Source organism: Gracilinanus agilis, chromosome 2 (assembly GCF_016433145.1).
Source record: "Gracilinanus agilis isolate LMUSP501 chromosome 2, AgileGrace, whole genome shotgun sequence".
NCBI lineage: Eukaryota > Metazoa > Chordata > Mammalia > Didelphimorphia > Didelphidae > Gracilinanus > Gracilinanus agilis.
Genome location: NC_058131.1, coordinates 152,591,269 through 152,603,639, shown reverse-complemented (window position 1 = coordinate 152,603,639; position 12,371 = coordinate 152,591,269). Strand labels below are relative to the sequence as shown.

The window sequence follows — 12,371 nt, the reverse complement described above, 5'->3', positions numbered from 1 at the left end:
AGAACAAAAGTGTTCTCCAAAGATGATGCTGTAGTGCTTGTTTTGGCAGCACATATACTAATATTGGAACAATTCCAGGAAGATTAGTGTGTATTCAAATTCATGAAGCATTCCATATTTTTTAAAAAAGTGATGCTATGATTCCCACTAAGGGAAGAGACAAGAATTGCTATTAGGTGACTGACTCCCAGCTTCAAGATACTGAGGCAGTTGTTGGACAAGCAGACGTTAATCTGCTGTCTTCCCAGGGTATGTGTCCAGGATATGACAGAGGACTTCCCAAGATTTGCCACACTACATGATTTATTACCTTCAGGTGATTCACATAGGTGTGAACCATGTTTCCTGAAGGAATCTAGAAAGCATTACGAGAGATTGTAAAGTATTTGGCAAGAAGCTCAACATTTTCAGGGCAAAATTGGTGTTTTCATCCCCACTGCCATCAAAATTAAGGGCTGCAAAAAGGAGACGCAGGTTTGTGAAAGCTAGTTAGGGATATGATCCCTGAGAAGAGGATTTGGATTTGTGAACCATCACTTAGAACAGAAAAATGATAGCCATCATGAAATTGAAATTACACAAATTTCAACTCTTTAGAAATTGAGGGCTTTATTTACAGAGGGAGCAATACTCAAGCTACTGGTATTCTTCTCTAGTGCAAGGATCCAGGGATTCAGGAGGAAGTGCCCTGCCAGCAAAGACTCCAGTGATTCACCAAGAGCAGTCAGTTACCTGGGGAGCAGCGAGACTTCTCAGTGCATCCCAGGACCAATGATCAGGGAAGTGGGTTTGAGAAGCTCTATAAACATGCTCTATGTACATTGCTCTTTCATACAGCTCATAGTTCATCAGCTCTTTAAGTGCCGAGAAATGCAATCAAAGTGTTTGGAAAAACCTGAGTGTTCACTGATCTAGTGTAATACATAATATATTAATGCTTTAAATGCATATTTTGGACTCAGGGAGAATCTGGCCCATACTATTGCTAACTAGCAGGTATTTTAAACATAATCTATACTCTGTTTACATAATATATACTGGGTTTATTACACAGTACTATTTATAAGTCATTTCATTGTCTTTAAAAATCTTTAGAAACTAGAACTTGTGTAGGAATAAAGTTACTCCGAATTGTTGCTTTATATTTGGATCGAAATATCCTGATATTGAGCTATCCGTTGCCAATAAAACCTGCCTTAGTTTTTTTTTAGTACAGTGTTCTTTTACCATGTCACCACATGGACCAAAACAAATTTTTGATATTAAAGGGAAATTTTGAAGCTTTTATGGTTCAGATTTCACTTTATTAAGATGATTGTACTGCAAATTGTCTATAAAACATAATTTAAAACTATTTTGAAAAAAAAATCCAGAAACCAGACAGAGAAAGGAGAAAAAAACACAATATTTCTTTTAGAATATACTATAATCCACCTGGATAGAAGGAATAAATAAGGAGTTTATACAAAGGCATGATATAGTTTTGTACTTAACCTGTGTGATCAATGTGTTTCCACTTTAGTAGAATGTGTGAGCTCTTTTAGGTCAGAAACTTTTTGTCTTCCTCCAGAAAGTAGTACATTGCATGGCTTATATGATGGGAATCTAATAAATGTTTGTTCTTGTTGGTTTGTTTCAGTCACATCCAACTTTGTGACTCCATTTGGTTGGTTGATTTTTTTTAGCAAAGGTACTAACTCATTTTACAGGTTACTAACTCATTTACAGGAAACTGAGAAAAACGGGGTTAACTGACTTGCCCAGAGTTCCATAGTTAGTAAGTGTCCAAGGCCGGTTTTGAACTCAGATCTTCCTGGCTTTAGACCTAGGATTCTATCTACTATGCCACTTAGCTGCCCCCAGTTAATTGTTGTCCTTAGATAAGAGATGCTCTTGTTGTTCAGTTGTGTCTGACTTTTCATGACTCCATTTGAGATTTTCTCTGCAAAGACATTAGGAGGTGTTTGCCATTTCCTTCTCTAGTTAATTTTACAGATGAGAAAATAGGCAAACAGGGTTAAATGACTTGTCCAGAGTCAAATAGCTAGTAAGTGCCAGGGTCAGATCTAAACTCAGGTCCTGCACTCTACCCAATGTGCCACCTAGCCACACTCATCTTGGAGCTATTGAACAACGGCAGAGAAACTTTTCCTAATCTCCCTCCTGGAGTTAAAAATGGAAAATAAATTTGAGAGTATACCTCCTTGATTTGAGAGATCTCATGTTAATGGCTCTATTCATTCATTCATTTCTTTCTTTCCCTCCCTGTCATAGAACAATACTGTGTATTGGTTCTAAAATAAAAGAGAGGTAAGGGCTGGGCAATGGGGGTAAGTGACTTGCCCAGGGTTACACAACTAGGAAGTGTCTAAGGCTAGATTTGAACCCAGGACCTTCCATCCCTGGGCCTGGCTCTCAATCCACTGAGCCACCTAGCTGCCCCAGATGTCAGTGGTTTTAGAAAAATAATGGTTAGAGGATTCCCATTTAGACTTAAGTTTCTATAGGGGAAGTCATCCCAAGAGGGAAGTTTTATTCTGAATTTAATCAATAGCAACAACAATAAAGAACATTTCTATATAAAAAATAGAAGAGAAAAAGAGGATTACATATGAACTTATAAGTCTCTACTATATCTAGCTTGCTTTTTAAAGAAAATATAATAAATCCAACCTGTTACATTCAAGTTTCTTACCTGTGTTTCCTTCTATCCTTTCTGTGCATTTAAAAAAATGCCTCAATAATTCTCTTTCCTTCCCTTTCCTCTCCCTAAACACTCGGACTGATTTTCCAATCAGTCTAATGTCATTCTGAAGACAGAAAAAGAGACAGTTTGTGAGGAGCAGGAAAAAAGGAGGGAGTTGTCTAAAGATCACTGTGTATGTACAGGGAACTATTGACTAGCTTAAATTTTTAAGTCATGTCCAGAATCTAGATACAAGGGCAGGAAATGGGGAATAAATATAAAAGTGGCATTTCCTCATTCACCATGCCAGAGGAATTGTGTTGAAAATGTTGCCCACCTCCTCAGAGGGGCTTAGTGATGGACTCAGAGTACAGGTCAAGACCTTTTTTTTTTTGGATTTGGCCAATATGAAAATTTTGTTTTGTGAGATTATTCATATTTTTACAAGGATTTTCTTTCTCCAGTAAGGGGTTGAGGGGTGGAGTTAAGGGGAAAGAGAGAAAATAAATCATCTTTTCTCCTAGATATCCCCCCTCCCCTACAAAATTTCCCCATGACTAGGGAGGGCAGCACCTCTCATTCCTTAGGCTCACCACCTTGGAGTTATCCTGGACTCCTCCCTACATCCAGCCCATCACCAAGGCCCATCTGTGTCACCCTTGTACCATATCTCAGGTGCTTCTCTCATGCTGATGCTGCCCTCACTGGTACAGGGCCTCATCCCCTGCTGGTGGTTAGCCTTCTCAAGTCTCTGTACCCCAGTCCAACCTCCATCCAGCCACTTTAACTCTCTCCCCTTCTCAGTAACCTCCAGTGGCTCCCCATTGCCTTTAGGAACAAATACAAAGTACTCTATTTGTCCTTCCCAGCCCAGCTCCCTCTTACCTTTCTGGCTTCTTCTGCCTTACTCCCCACGATGTACTCTTCAATCCAGCGTCATGGCTTCTTGCTTTTTGGTCCACAGTCAAGATGCCCCCTCTCTGGGCTCTGGACATTTCTTCTGGCTGTCCCCCAAGCCTTGAACGTCCTCCTTCCCCAACTCTATTGACTTTCTCAGCTTCCTTTCAGGCCCAACTGAAAACTTTTCTACAGGAAGCCTTTTTTAATCTCTTTTTTTGGAAACCCTTACTTTCTGTCTTAGTCAGAACTCTAAAGTCAGCAGGACACAGGTGAGGCAGACAGGGTTAGGCTAGGAAGTGTCCAAGTTCAAATTTGAACGTGGGTCCTTCCGGCTCCAGGTCTGGTGCCTTATGTAGCTGCCCCTCAGCCAGTCCCTCTTCTTGCGCCATCTCTCCATTGATTAACTTCCACTTAACCTCTGTGGAGCTTGATTTGTCTATATTTGTTGTTCCTCCCATTAGATCATAAGCTCTTCGAGGGCAGGAATTATCTTTTGCCTCTTTTATTTTTAATTAAAAAATTTTTACTGCTTATTTTTTATTTTTAAATTTTTATTTATTTTTAAATATTTTCCCATGGTTACAGGATTCATTTTTTCACCCTCCCTTCTTCCCTCCCCACTCCCAGAGCTGACAAGCAATTCCACTGGGTTATACATGTGTTATCCTGATAAATCATATGTCTTTTGCTTCTTTTTGAGTCCCCAGTGTTCAGTGCAGTGCGTAGCACATAGTAGGAGCTTAATGTTGATTTATTGGTGAATTGATTTTTTGATTGAGAATTGTTCATTGAAAAAGGTAAAATTCAAAGTGGGCATACTCCTATAAGCTAGGTCTTAAAGTGAGAATGAGCTAGGGCTAGAGAGGAATTCACTTAGAGATCCTTGATTAAAACCTTAGCGAACATCACCCTCTTCATGAGCCTCAGGGAAGGGAATTTATTTGCCCTAGAGGAGCCATGATTCTGACCTGAGTCCTTTGAGTCCAAAGCCAACACTTTTCCTCTGTATTCTCAGTTGCTCAAGCAATTTGGTAAGTTGCTACAGTTACCTTAGCCAAATGCTACGCTGAGCACTGAAGAAACAGATGAGAATTAGACAGAAAGCGGTGGGGTGCTGTAAAAAGAATACTGGCTCAGGGGCAGCCGGGTGACTCCGTGGTTGGAGAGCCAGGCCTAGAGACGGGTGCTGGGTTCAATTCTGTCCTCAGACATTTCCTCGCTGGGTGACCCTGGGCAAGTCACTAAACCCTCATTGCCCAGCCCATACCGCTCTTCTGCCTTGGAACCTATGCACAGTACTGATTCTAAGAAGGCATGGGTTTTGAAAGAATATTGGCTCTGCAGTCAGAGGACCTCGGTTCAAATCTTTCTTGAAACCTGTATGGCGTAGGCAAATCACTTAAGCTGTGGGGAGCCTAGTTTCTTTAAGTGAAAAATGAAGGGGGTAGAATTGATGGCCTCTGAGCGATCCCCGGACCCAAGGGGGAGACATGAGGTCACCCAGTGAGACAGTACAGAGAGGAAGGCTGAGAGAACCTCGTATAGCTGGGGGTGACGCCCCATTACTGGGCAGGAGACGAAGGAGGATCTTGCACAGGGGCCTGAAGAAGAGCCGTCGGCCAGGCAGGAGGAGAAGCAGCAGTCAGCCTGGCTGAGAATGCTACAGAAGTGCCAGGACTGCCATGGAGGTATCTGAGACAGGCAAAATGCTCAAATTCCATTTCTGTTCTGTAAAACGAATTCTTCATATGAATGTCGGCTTGGGCATGCTTCTTAAAGTCTTCCCAGTCGCCTTTCACAGCACGTTACTATATAGAACAAATTAATTAAGGCCAACTCCATGGGACGTTTACGTGCTCTCAGCCCCATTTCACGTTTCTTTTTGTTGGTGTTCAGTCATTTTCCTTTGGCTCTTAACCCTGGTGACCCCATCCGAGGTTTTCTTGGCAAAGATACAGAAATGGTTTGCCATTTCCTTCTCCAGCTCATTTTACAGTTGAGGAGACAGGGAATGTGGTTAAAGTGACTTGCCCAGGGTCACACAGATAGTAAGTGGCTGAGGTCATTTTTGAATTAATGAAGATGAGGCTTCCTGACTCCAAGCCGAGTATTCTATCCACTGTACCATCTAGCTGCTTAGATAGACTTTAATGTAATAAAATATATATTAGACTGAATTAATAATATAATAAAAAATGAATATCTTTTTAAATGTTCCATAATTTTTAAATTCTAGAACTTAGAACTAGATCAAGCTAGCATTAACCACATGGTTCATCATCAGAAACGGATGGGATTTTATCATTGAATATGACAATAAAGGAGATAAATTGCCATCTGCTTTGTTGTTCTACCCTAAAGACCTTTACGTCTGATTTGCAGCTGAAATTTCCTATATGTGTTTTCTTCCCCCAATTAAAACATGAGCAATCTGAGAAAAGAGACTGTCTTTAATTTCTTTCGCCACTGATTAGTATCATGCTTTAAAATGCCTTTTTATTAATTTGCCAGTATAGATCATTGTAGCCTTAAGCTAAAATATGTCTTAATTTTATTAGAATAAAGAAAATGTTTTTCTTTTTTTGGATGTTGTCCCCAAGGTCTTTTATATCATGTTATATTGCTCAGTATTCTATGAAGCAGCTTTGTGGCTTTTGAACAACATTACTTTATCTCTTTTTTTTAACCTATGCTTTTAGTATCATTCTAAAACAGAAGAGTGGCATGGACTAGGCAATTGGTATTAAATGACATGCCCAGAATCACACAGCCAGGAAGTGTCTGAAGCCAAATTTGAACCCATGTCCTTCTAACTCCAAGGCTTAGCACTATCTGCTGTGCTACCTAGCTCCCCGCTTATAGCATTACTGTCAAATGGTAGACAGTATACTTCCTCTCCTTTCATAAAAATTCACATATTTTATTAATTAGCTATGAAATACATGAAAATTTTTGTTTCTGTATTTAAATTTGCATGTATAAATGTGTGGGTGATTAATTTAATTTTATTTTTTTAAGTAAGAAACAATGCAGTTAAAGACACCACCCAAGAGTTGATTGAGTCCAGTGATACACAGTCTTCAAGGGAGGAGTTTCTTTCAGATACCGAAAAAATGGAGTGTATAAATAATATAGAAAAGAAACTTTCTGTAGTGTTAACACCAATGAATTCTAAAAAAACTTTGGAGCAAAAATGTAAGGAGCATAATTTGTCTATTAGTACCATAAAACGAATCTCAGAACTTGCTTTGCCAAAGCATAAAATAGAAAATGCTGGCTACAAAGCTCTCTTGAGGAAAAATAAAAATAATCGATTGTTAAGGTCTTTAGAAGTGACATTTGGAAGTGGCTTAATATCCAGAAGTGAAGATGATGAAGATACTGGCATATGTACTTCAAGCACCGTCAGCCAGAAGCTGAAAATGCCATCACCTCCAAAAGAGCAGAGTCCTACTTCTGATCCTGAGAAAAAGATTAAAAAGTCATTAAGACTAAAGAGAATTGATCCTACTGTAAATATATCATCCCACAAAAGCCAAACCAAAGTGTTAGAGATCTCTAGTCAAGAAAGTGAAACAGAAGAGGATTCCAGGAAGAAAGTTCATTTTGGCATGAAAACAAGGCAGAAAAGTAGCAAGGAAACTCTAATTGACCAGTCCAAATGCAAAAGGAAAGATACTAGGAAAAGCCCAGTGATATTAGAACATGAAAGTGAAGAGAGTGATAAGGATTTTCACTCTAAGACAAAGAAAACTACCTCTTCTCCCAACAAAACTGTTCAGAAGACTAATAATAGGAGAAAGGTTTCATCCGCACAGTTGAGGTCTAGAAAAACAAAGGAGCAGCCTTTGGAAAGTTTTCCAGGTTTAATTAAAGATGATAACTGGACTGAGAAGGAATTACAGAAACTTCAGGGGTAAGTAGTTGATTTAATACTTTCCTTTTTTCCCCCCATTACTCTAAAATCTGTTAAGCTTTTCCTGGAAATGTTGTTGTTTTTTTTTTTTTAATTAAAAAATAATAGAGTGAAAGAAAAACATAATAGTGAAACTCATCTATAGGAGATTGAAATTTGGAACTAACTCCATACACTTTATAATTTATTTAGGTTACTGCGCCTTGCTCTAGGCAAGAGAATTGTAACTTTTAGACTACAGAAACTGCTCAATGAATGAATTAGCTAATTCTGTCTTTGAGGAGAATCTTAAAATATCCAATAGAAAAGGGAAGTTTAATAAATGTTTCCATGCATGAACAGGATTATTGGGTGTTGTTTTTTTTTTGTTGTTGTTGTTGTTGTTTTTTTGAAACTCTTACCTTCCTTCTTGGCACCAATACTGTGTATTGGTTCTGAGGCAGAAGTGGTAAAGGCTAGGCAATGGGGGTCAAGTGACTTGCTCAGGGTCACACAGCTGGGAATGGTCTGAGGTCAGATTTGAACTTAGGACCTCCCGTCTCTAGGCCTGGCTCTCAATCTGCTGAGCTACCCAGCTGCCCCCTGAACAGGATTATTGTGAAGGAAGCATGACTAGTGAATTCCCTTGTACTACTAAGGAAAACAAATAATTTGATTAAATGAAATATAATTACTTAAGGAAGAGGGTGTGATGCCATTTTTACAAAAAGGGGGAGAGGGAGAATCAGTTATTTTTCTCATTTATAATTAGATAAATAAAATTTAGAAAACTAACTTAATTCTTCAAGTTTTGATACTTCTCATTCTATCTTTGCTTATTTGAATTTTGGCTACTTTAACTTTCTTGGTTTAAAAAACATATATGGTTTTGGATTTTCATAGGGCTTTGTCAACTGTGCCAAAACAAAAACATGGTTACTGGTTAAATGGAACCCCATTTGGGTCTTCTCCGACTGCTGAGGAATGCCAGAAGAAACATATAGAAGAACATCAAGGAAAAGGTTCTCGGAGACGTGCTATCAAGAAAATGGTACCCAACCCCAAAGTCTCAAATGGTAACATTACAGTCTAGTAATAGAGTTTATGTGGTCTCAAAAGGGCAGATTACAGAGGATAGCCATTGCACAGCTGTGAATTTGAATTATTAATAACTCAACTGTCTAAAACTCTAAATGTATATTTTGCTGCTTTTTTTTTGCTTCATGTTTGCCTTATTCCCATTTGAAGTTTAAAGCATTTTCTGAAAATCTAATGAATTTTGTAACTGATAGGGATTTTACAGAGTATCTAGTTGAACCATGCTGCTTAAAAAAGGCCTAGTTTAGTTTTAATTTTCTCTACAGGGCTTTTCCTATTAGTCTCAGTCTCAATTGTGTATGTTAACCAAGGAAAATGGAAGTTCACAATTCATCTGAAGATCTGGCCTTCTGTTATTGTGGCTATAGTTAGTCTGGAGTCTCTAAAGCTTAGCTATTAGTTCCCCCCAGGGATAAGAAAATCACACCTTCTGTGGGAATGCTCAAGAATCAATGTCAAAGGAGAGGCATTATATCAGAGCAGATTAGATTGTAAACTTTGAGGTTAGAAACTTGCCTCTTTTTATATCCCCAATGAATCCTCAGACACAGAGCCTAACACATAGTAGGCACCCAATAAAGATTGATTTATTGATTGATATTGATTTATTGTATATTAATACTCAAACCACCTCATGACTACCATAATTTAATGTTTATACCATAGTGAAATTAGTAGCTTAGACATCTATATGGTGGTTTTCTGATTGGTAACCAATTTTCAACATAATCTGAATGTAAGGTTTTTCATACTATGTTTGAGGACCCTATTGATCTTTGTTCTATTTCTTACAATGATGATAATAATATTTTTATATATATTATATATGTATTGCATATTATACATTATATATTATAAATAATAGTAATTATTTAGTGTTTTACAATTTATAAAAAGTTTAACATCCTCCTTGCCTGATATCTATTACTTTATTGACATCCTATATAGTCCTTCTTTCTGCATTTTAACTTCCAAATTTCAGGCCATAGTATTAGTAGAATACCAGTCTTAGAGAGTGATGTATTTAAGGAAGCAGCAAGTCATCAGAAAATGGGTTTATAGTGTATGTATGCAAACTTTGTTTTATTAAAGTTAACTCTTTATAGTTAAACTTACTAACTTTCTAAGCCAAATGGCATGATTGATCAACATCTTTGCATTAATCTAAGGCACAGGAGCTGATACGGATACAAGCCAACCTGTAAAGATAACTGCTAGAGTAGGAACTCTAAAAAGGAAGCAGCAGATGAGAGACTTCCTGGAACAACTGCCTAAGGACGANTCTTACAATGATGATAATAATATTTTTATATATATTATATATGTATTACATATTATACATTATATATTATAAATAATAGTAATTATTTAGTGTTTTACAATTTATAAAAAGTTTAACATCCTCCTTGCCTGATATCTATTACTTTATTGACATCCTATATAGTCCTTCTTTCTGCATTTTAACTTCCAAATTTCAGGCCATAGTATTAGTAGAATACCAGTCTTAGAGAGTGATGTATTTAAGGAAGCAGCAAGTCATCAGAAAATGGGTTTATAGTGTATGTATGCAAACTTTGTTTTATTAAAGTTAACTCTTTATAGTTAAACTTACTAACTTTCTAAGCCAAATGGCATGATTGATCAACATCTTTGCATTAATCTAAGGCACAGGAGCTGATACGGATACAAGCCAACCTGTAAAGATAACTGCTAGAGTAGGAACTCTAAAAAGGAAGCAGCAGATGAGAGACTTCCTGGAACAACTGCCTAAGGACGATCATGATGATATGTTTAGCGGATCACCTTTGCACAGCCAAAGAATACAGGTAATCATTTTAAACTGGGAAGACAGCATTAAGTGACTTTTTAAACTTTTTTTTATATATAGTTAATGTTTGACACTTTTTAGACAAGGGCAAAGGTTGGCAAACTATTCCAAACGGCTAGATCTGGCTAGCAGTGCCATTTTGCTGAGAGAGGGTGGTTTTTACATTTTAAAATACAACCAAAAAAAATTATTTTTTTTTCCATGTAAAAACCATTTTTTTACTCTTAGGCCTTATAAAAAGGGGCACCTGACTGTTCAAAAACAAGCCACTGGTCAGATTTGGTCCATAGTTTGTTAACCTAGGTAGGGTTTGGTATAGGCACCAGAACATAGCTTAAGTACATTACTGAAGGTTAGATCTATCCTGGCTTACCAGTGGTATTATTTTGTAGAGAATGCATCTATCTTATTGGGATTTGAAGGAAATTCTGTAAAGCAACTACTGTTTCTACCACTTAATACTATTAATCTTCACATATACACACTCCGTCTCTTTCTCCTTCTTGATGAGAACCTGTCCCAGCAGTCTAGTTATCTTAGGGGCGGGACAGTTAAGTGAAAACAGAATGAGAACAGCCAGAGACACTGTAGCTTGCAGAAAGCTGTTCTGCTTTGACTTGAGTAAGGTTTATTTTAAATCTTGCATGGAAATCCATTCTCACCATATATTTTTTCTTAGAGACAATGTGTTAGGTGTGTTTGACATATCACTTGAGCCACAGTGGTGGGAAAGTACAGGCTTTTTCATGGGAGACAATTTCTCCATATTTCACTTCATCATTCTTTTATGTGTACTGTACCGAATCAGGGAGGGGTGGGGAGAAACTTGGAGACAATACTGGCCTGTTTTTGCAGCACTTGTGTATGGGAACCTAAGTTAGGGTTTTTAAATCTTTAACATTAACTCACTATTTGCTGGTTTGTTGTGAAGTGACTTATAGGGGAATTTCTGTATTATAACATATAAAGGTGGGGCTTTTCCTAGGAGTTTGTAGGGGGCTTGTGATGATTCTAGTAATGGCCTATGGTGTTCCTCTATATGTTCCCTGGGGCTAGATAGAAATATTGATTACAATAATTCCAATAAAGGGGTATGTTAGTGAGAAAAGAGTCACATAGGGGAATTTGAGTGGAATCACCATCCTTCTGTCACCTGCTGTGTGGGTTCCAGAGCTCATGCCAGGCTGTGCAAATGTCATAAGCTTTGATGGCTTCCCACACCTTCTCTTCCTCTCTCTCCCTCTCCTTTTTACCCCTCACTTGGCCTTGGGGACAGTTTTTAGAGAGATTTGTCAGAGACACTCATTGTTCTCTCCCCTCCGATATTGTGCTTCCTTCTGGTGTGCGCTTTTGTTCTCAATCATCCTTTCTCTGACATATGCTTTGATTTATTGAGAGAAGATAACAAAATAGAAAGTGACCTGGAATCTGATGATTTCCTGTGTTGTTGGGGGTTGGTGAGGGTATTTGAGCTTGAAGAGGAGAGGGACTCTCTTTTTCTCTTAATTAGATTTTGCCCCAGAGATGCTTCTCTTAGCTCCAGAACAGAATTGCTGACCCAGGAATCTTCATCCTTATGTGTTTCTAACTCATAGAAATTTAAACATTTTTTTAAACAAACCCTACAGGTTTGGGAAAGTGGATCTAAATAATTGATTCCATAGTATCAATCTATCCCATGTCCTTCTGTGCTAAATATTCTTGGACACATTTTTACCAGAATGCCATATATCCTAGATATCATATTGTTTCAGGCAGCATATATTTATATACACTGGAAGTACGTGCTTGAGGTGAGAGACTCTAGGTGTGGACCGCATATTTACCCTCAGGTTCAGTTGATTGGGGTACAGAACAACTTTCTGGCCCACTTCCTTTCATCTGTCTAATCATCTTTCCTGTATCTCTTCTGATCTTTGTAGTTAACGTCCTCTTAACAACCATCTACACTACGGGCCTCCACT

The 12,371-nt window shown here is 38.0% G+C and overlaps 2 protein-coding genes across 2 annotated transcripts in view; one reads left to right on the top strand and one right to left on the bottom strand.

Moving 5' to 3' along the window:
• LOC123233398 (zinc finger protein 420-like) overlaps positions 1-12,371 on the bottom strand; it is a 239,531-nt gene that overhangs the window by 137,669 nt on the left and 89,491 nt on the right. The gene's annotated exons all lie outside the window — the stretch shown is intronic.
• MIS18BP1 (MIS18 binding protein 1) overlaps positions 1-12,371 on the top strand; it is a 61,656-nt gene that overhangs the window by 42,157 nt on the left and 7,128 nt on the right. Inside the window, exons 10-12 of the mRNA XM_044663454.1 lie at positions 6,605-7,502; positions 8,385-8,557; positions 10,245-10,405. Coding sequence (XP_044519389.1) covers positions 6,605-7,502; positions 8,385-8,557; positions 10,245-10,405 — 1,232 coding nt within the window. The remainder of the gene's footprint in view (positions 1-6,604; positions 7,503-8,384; positions 8,558-10,244; positions 10,406-12,371) is intronic.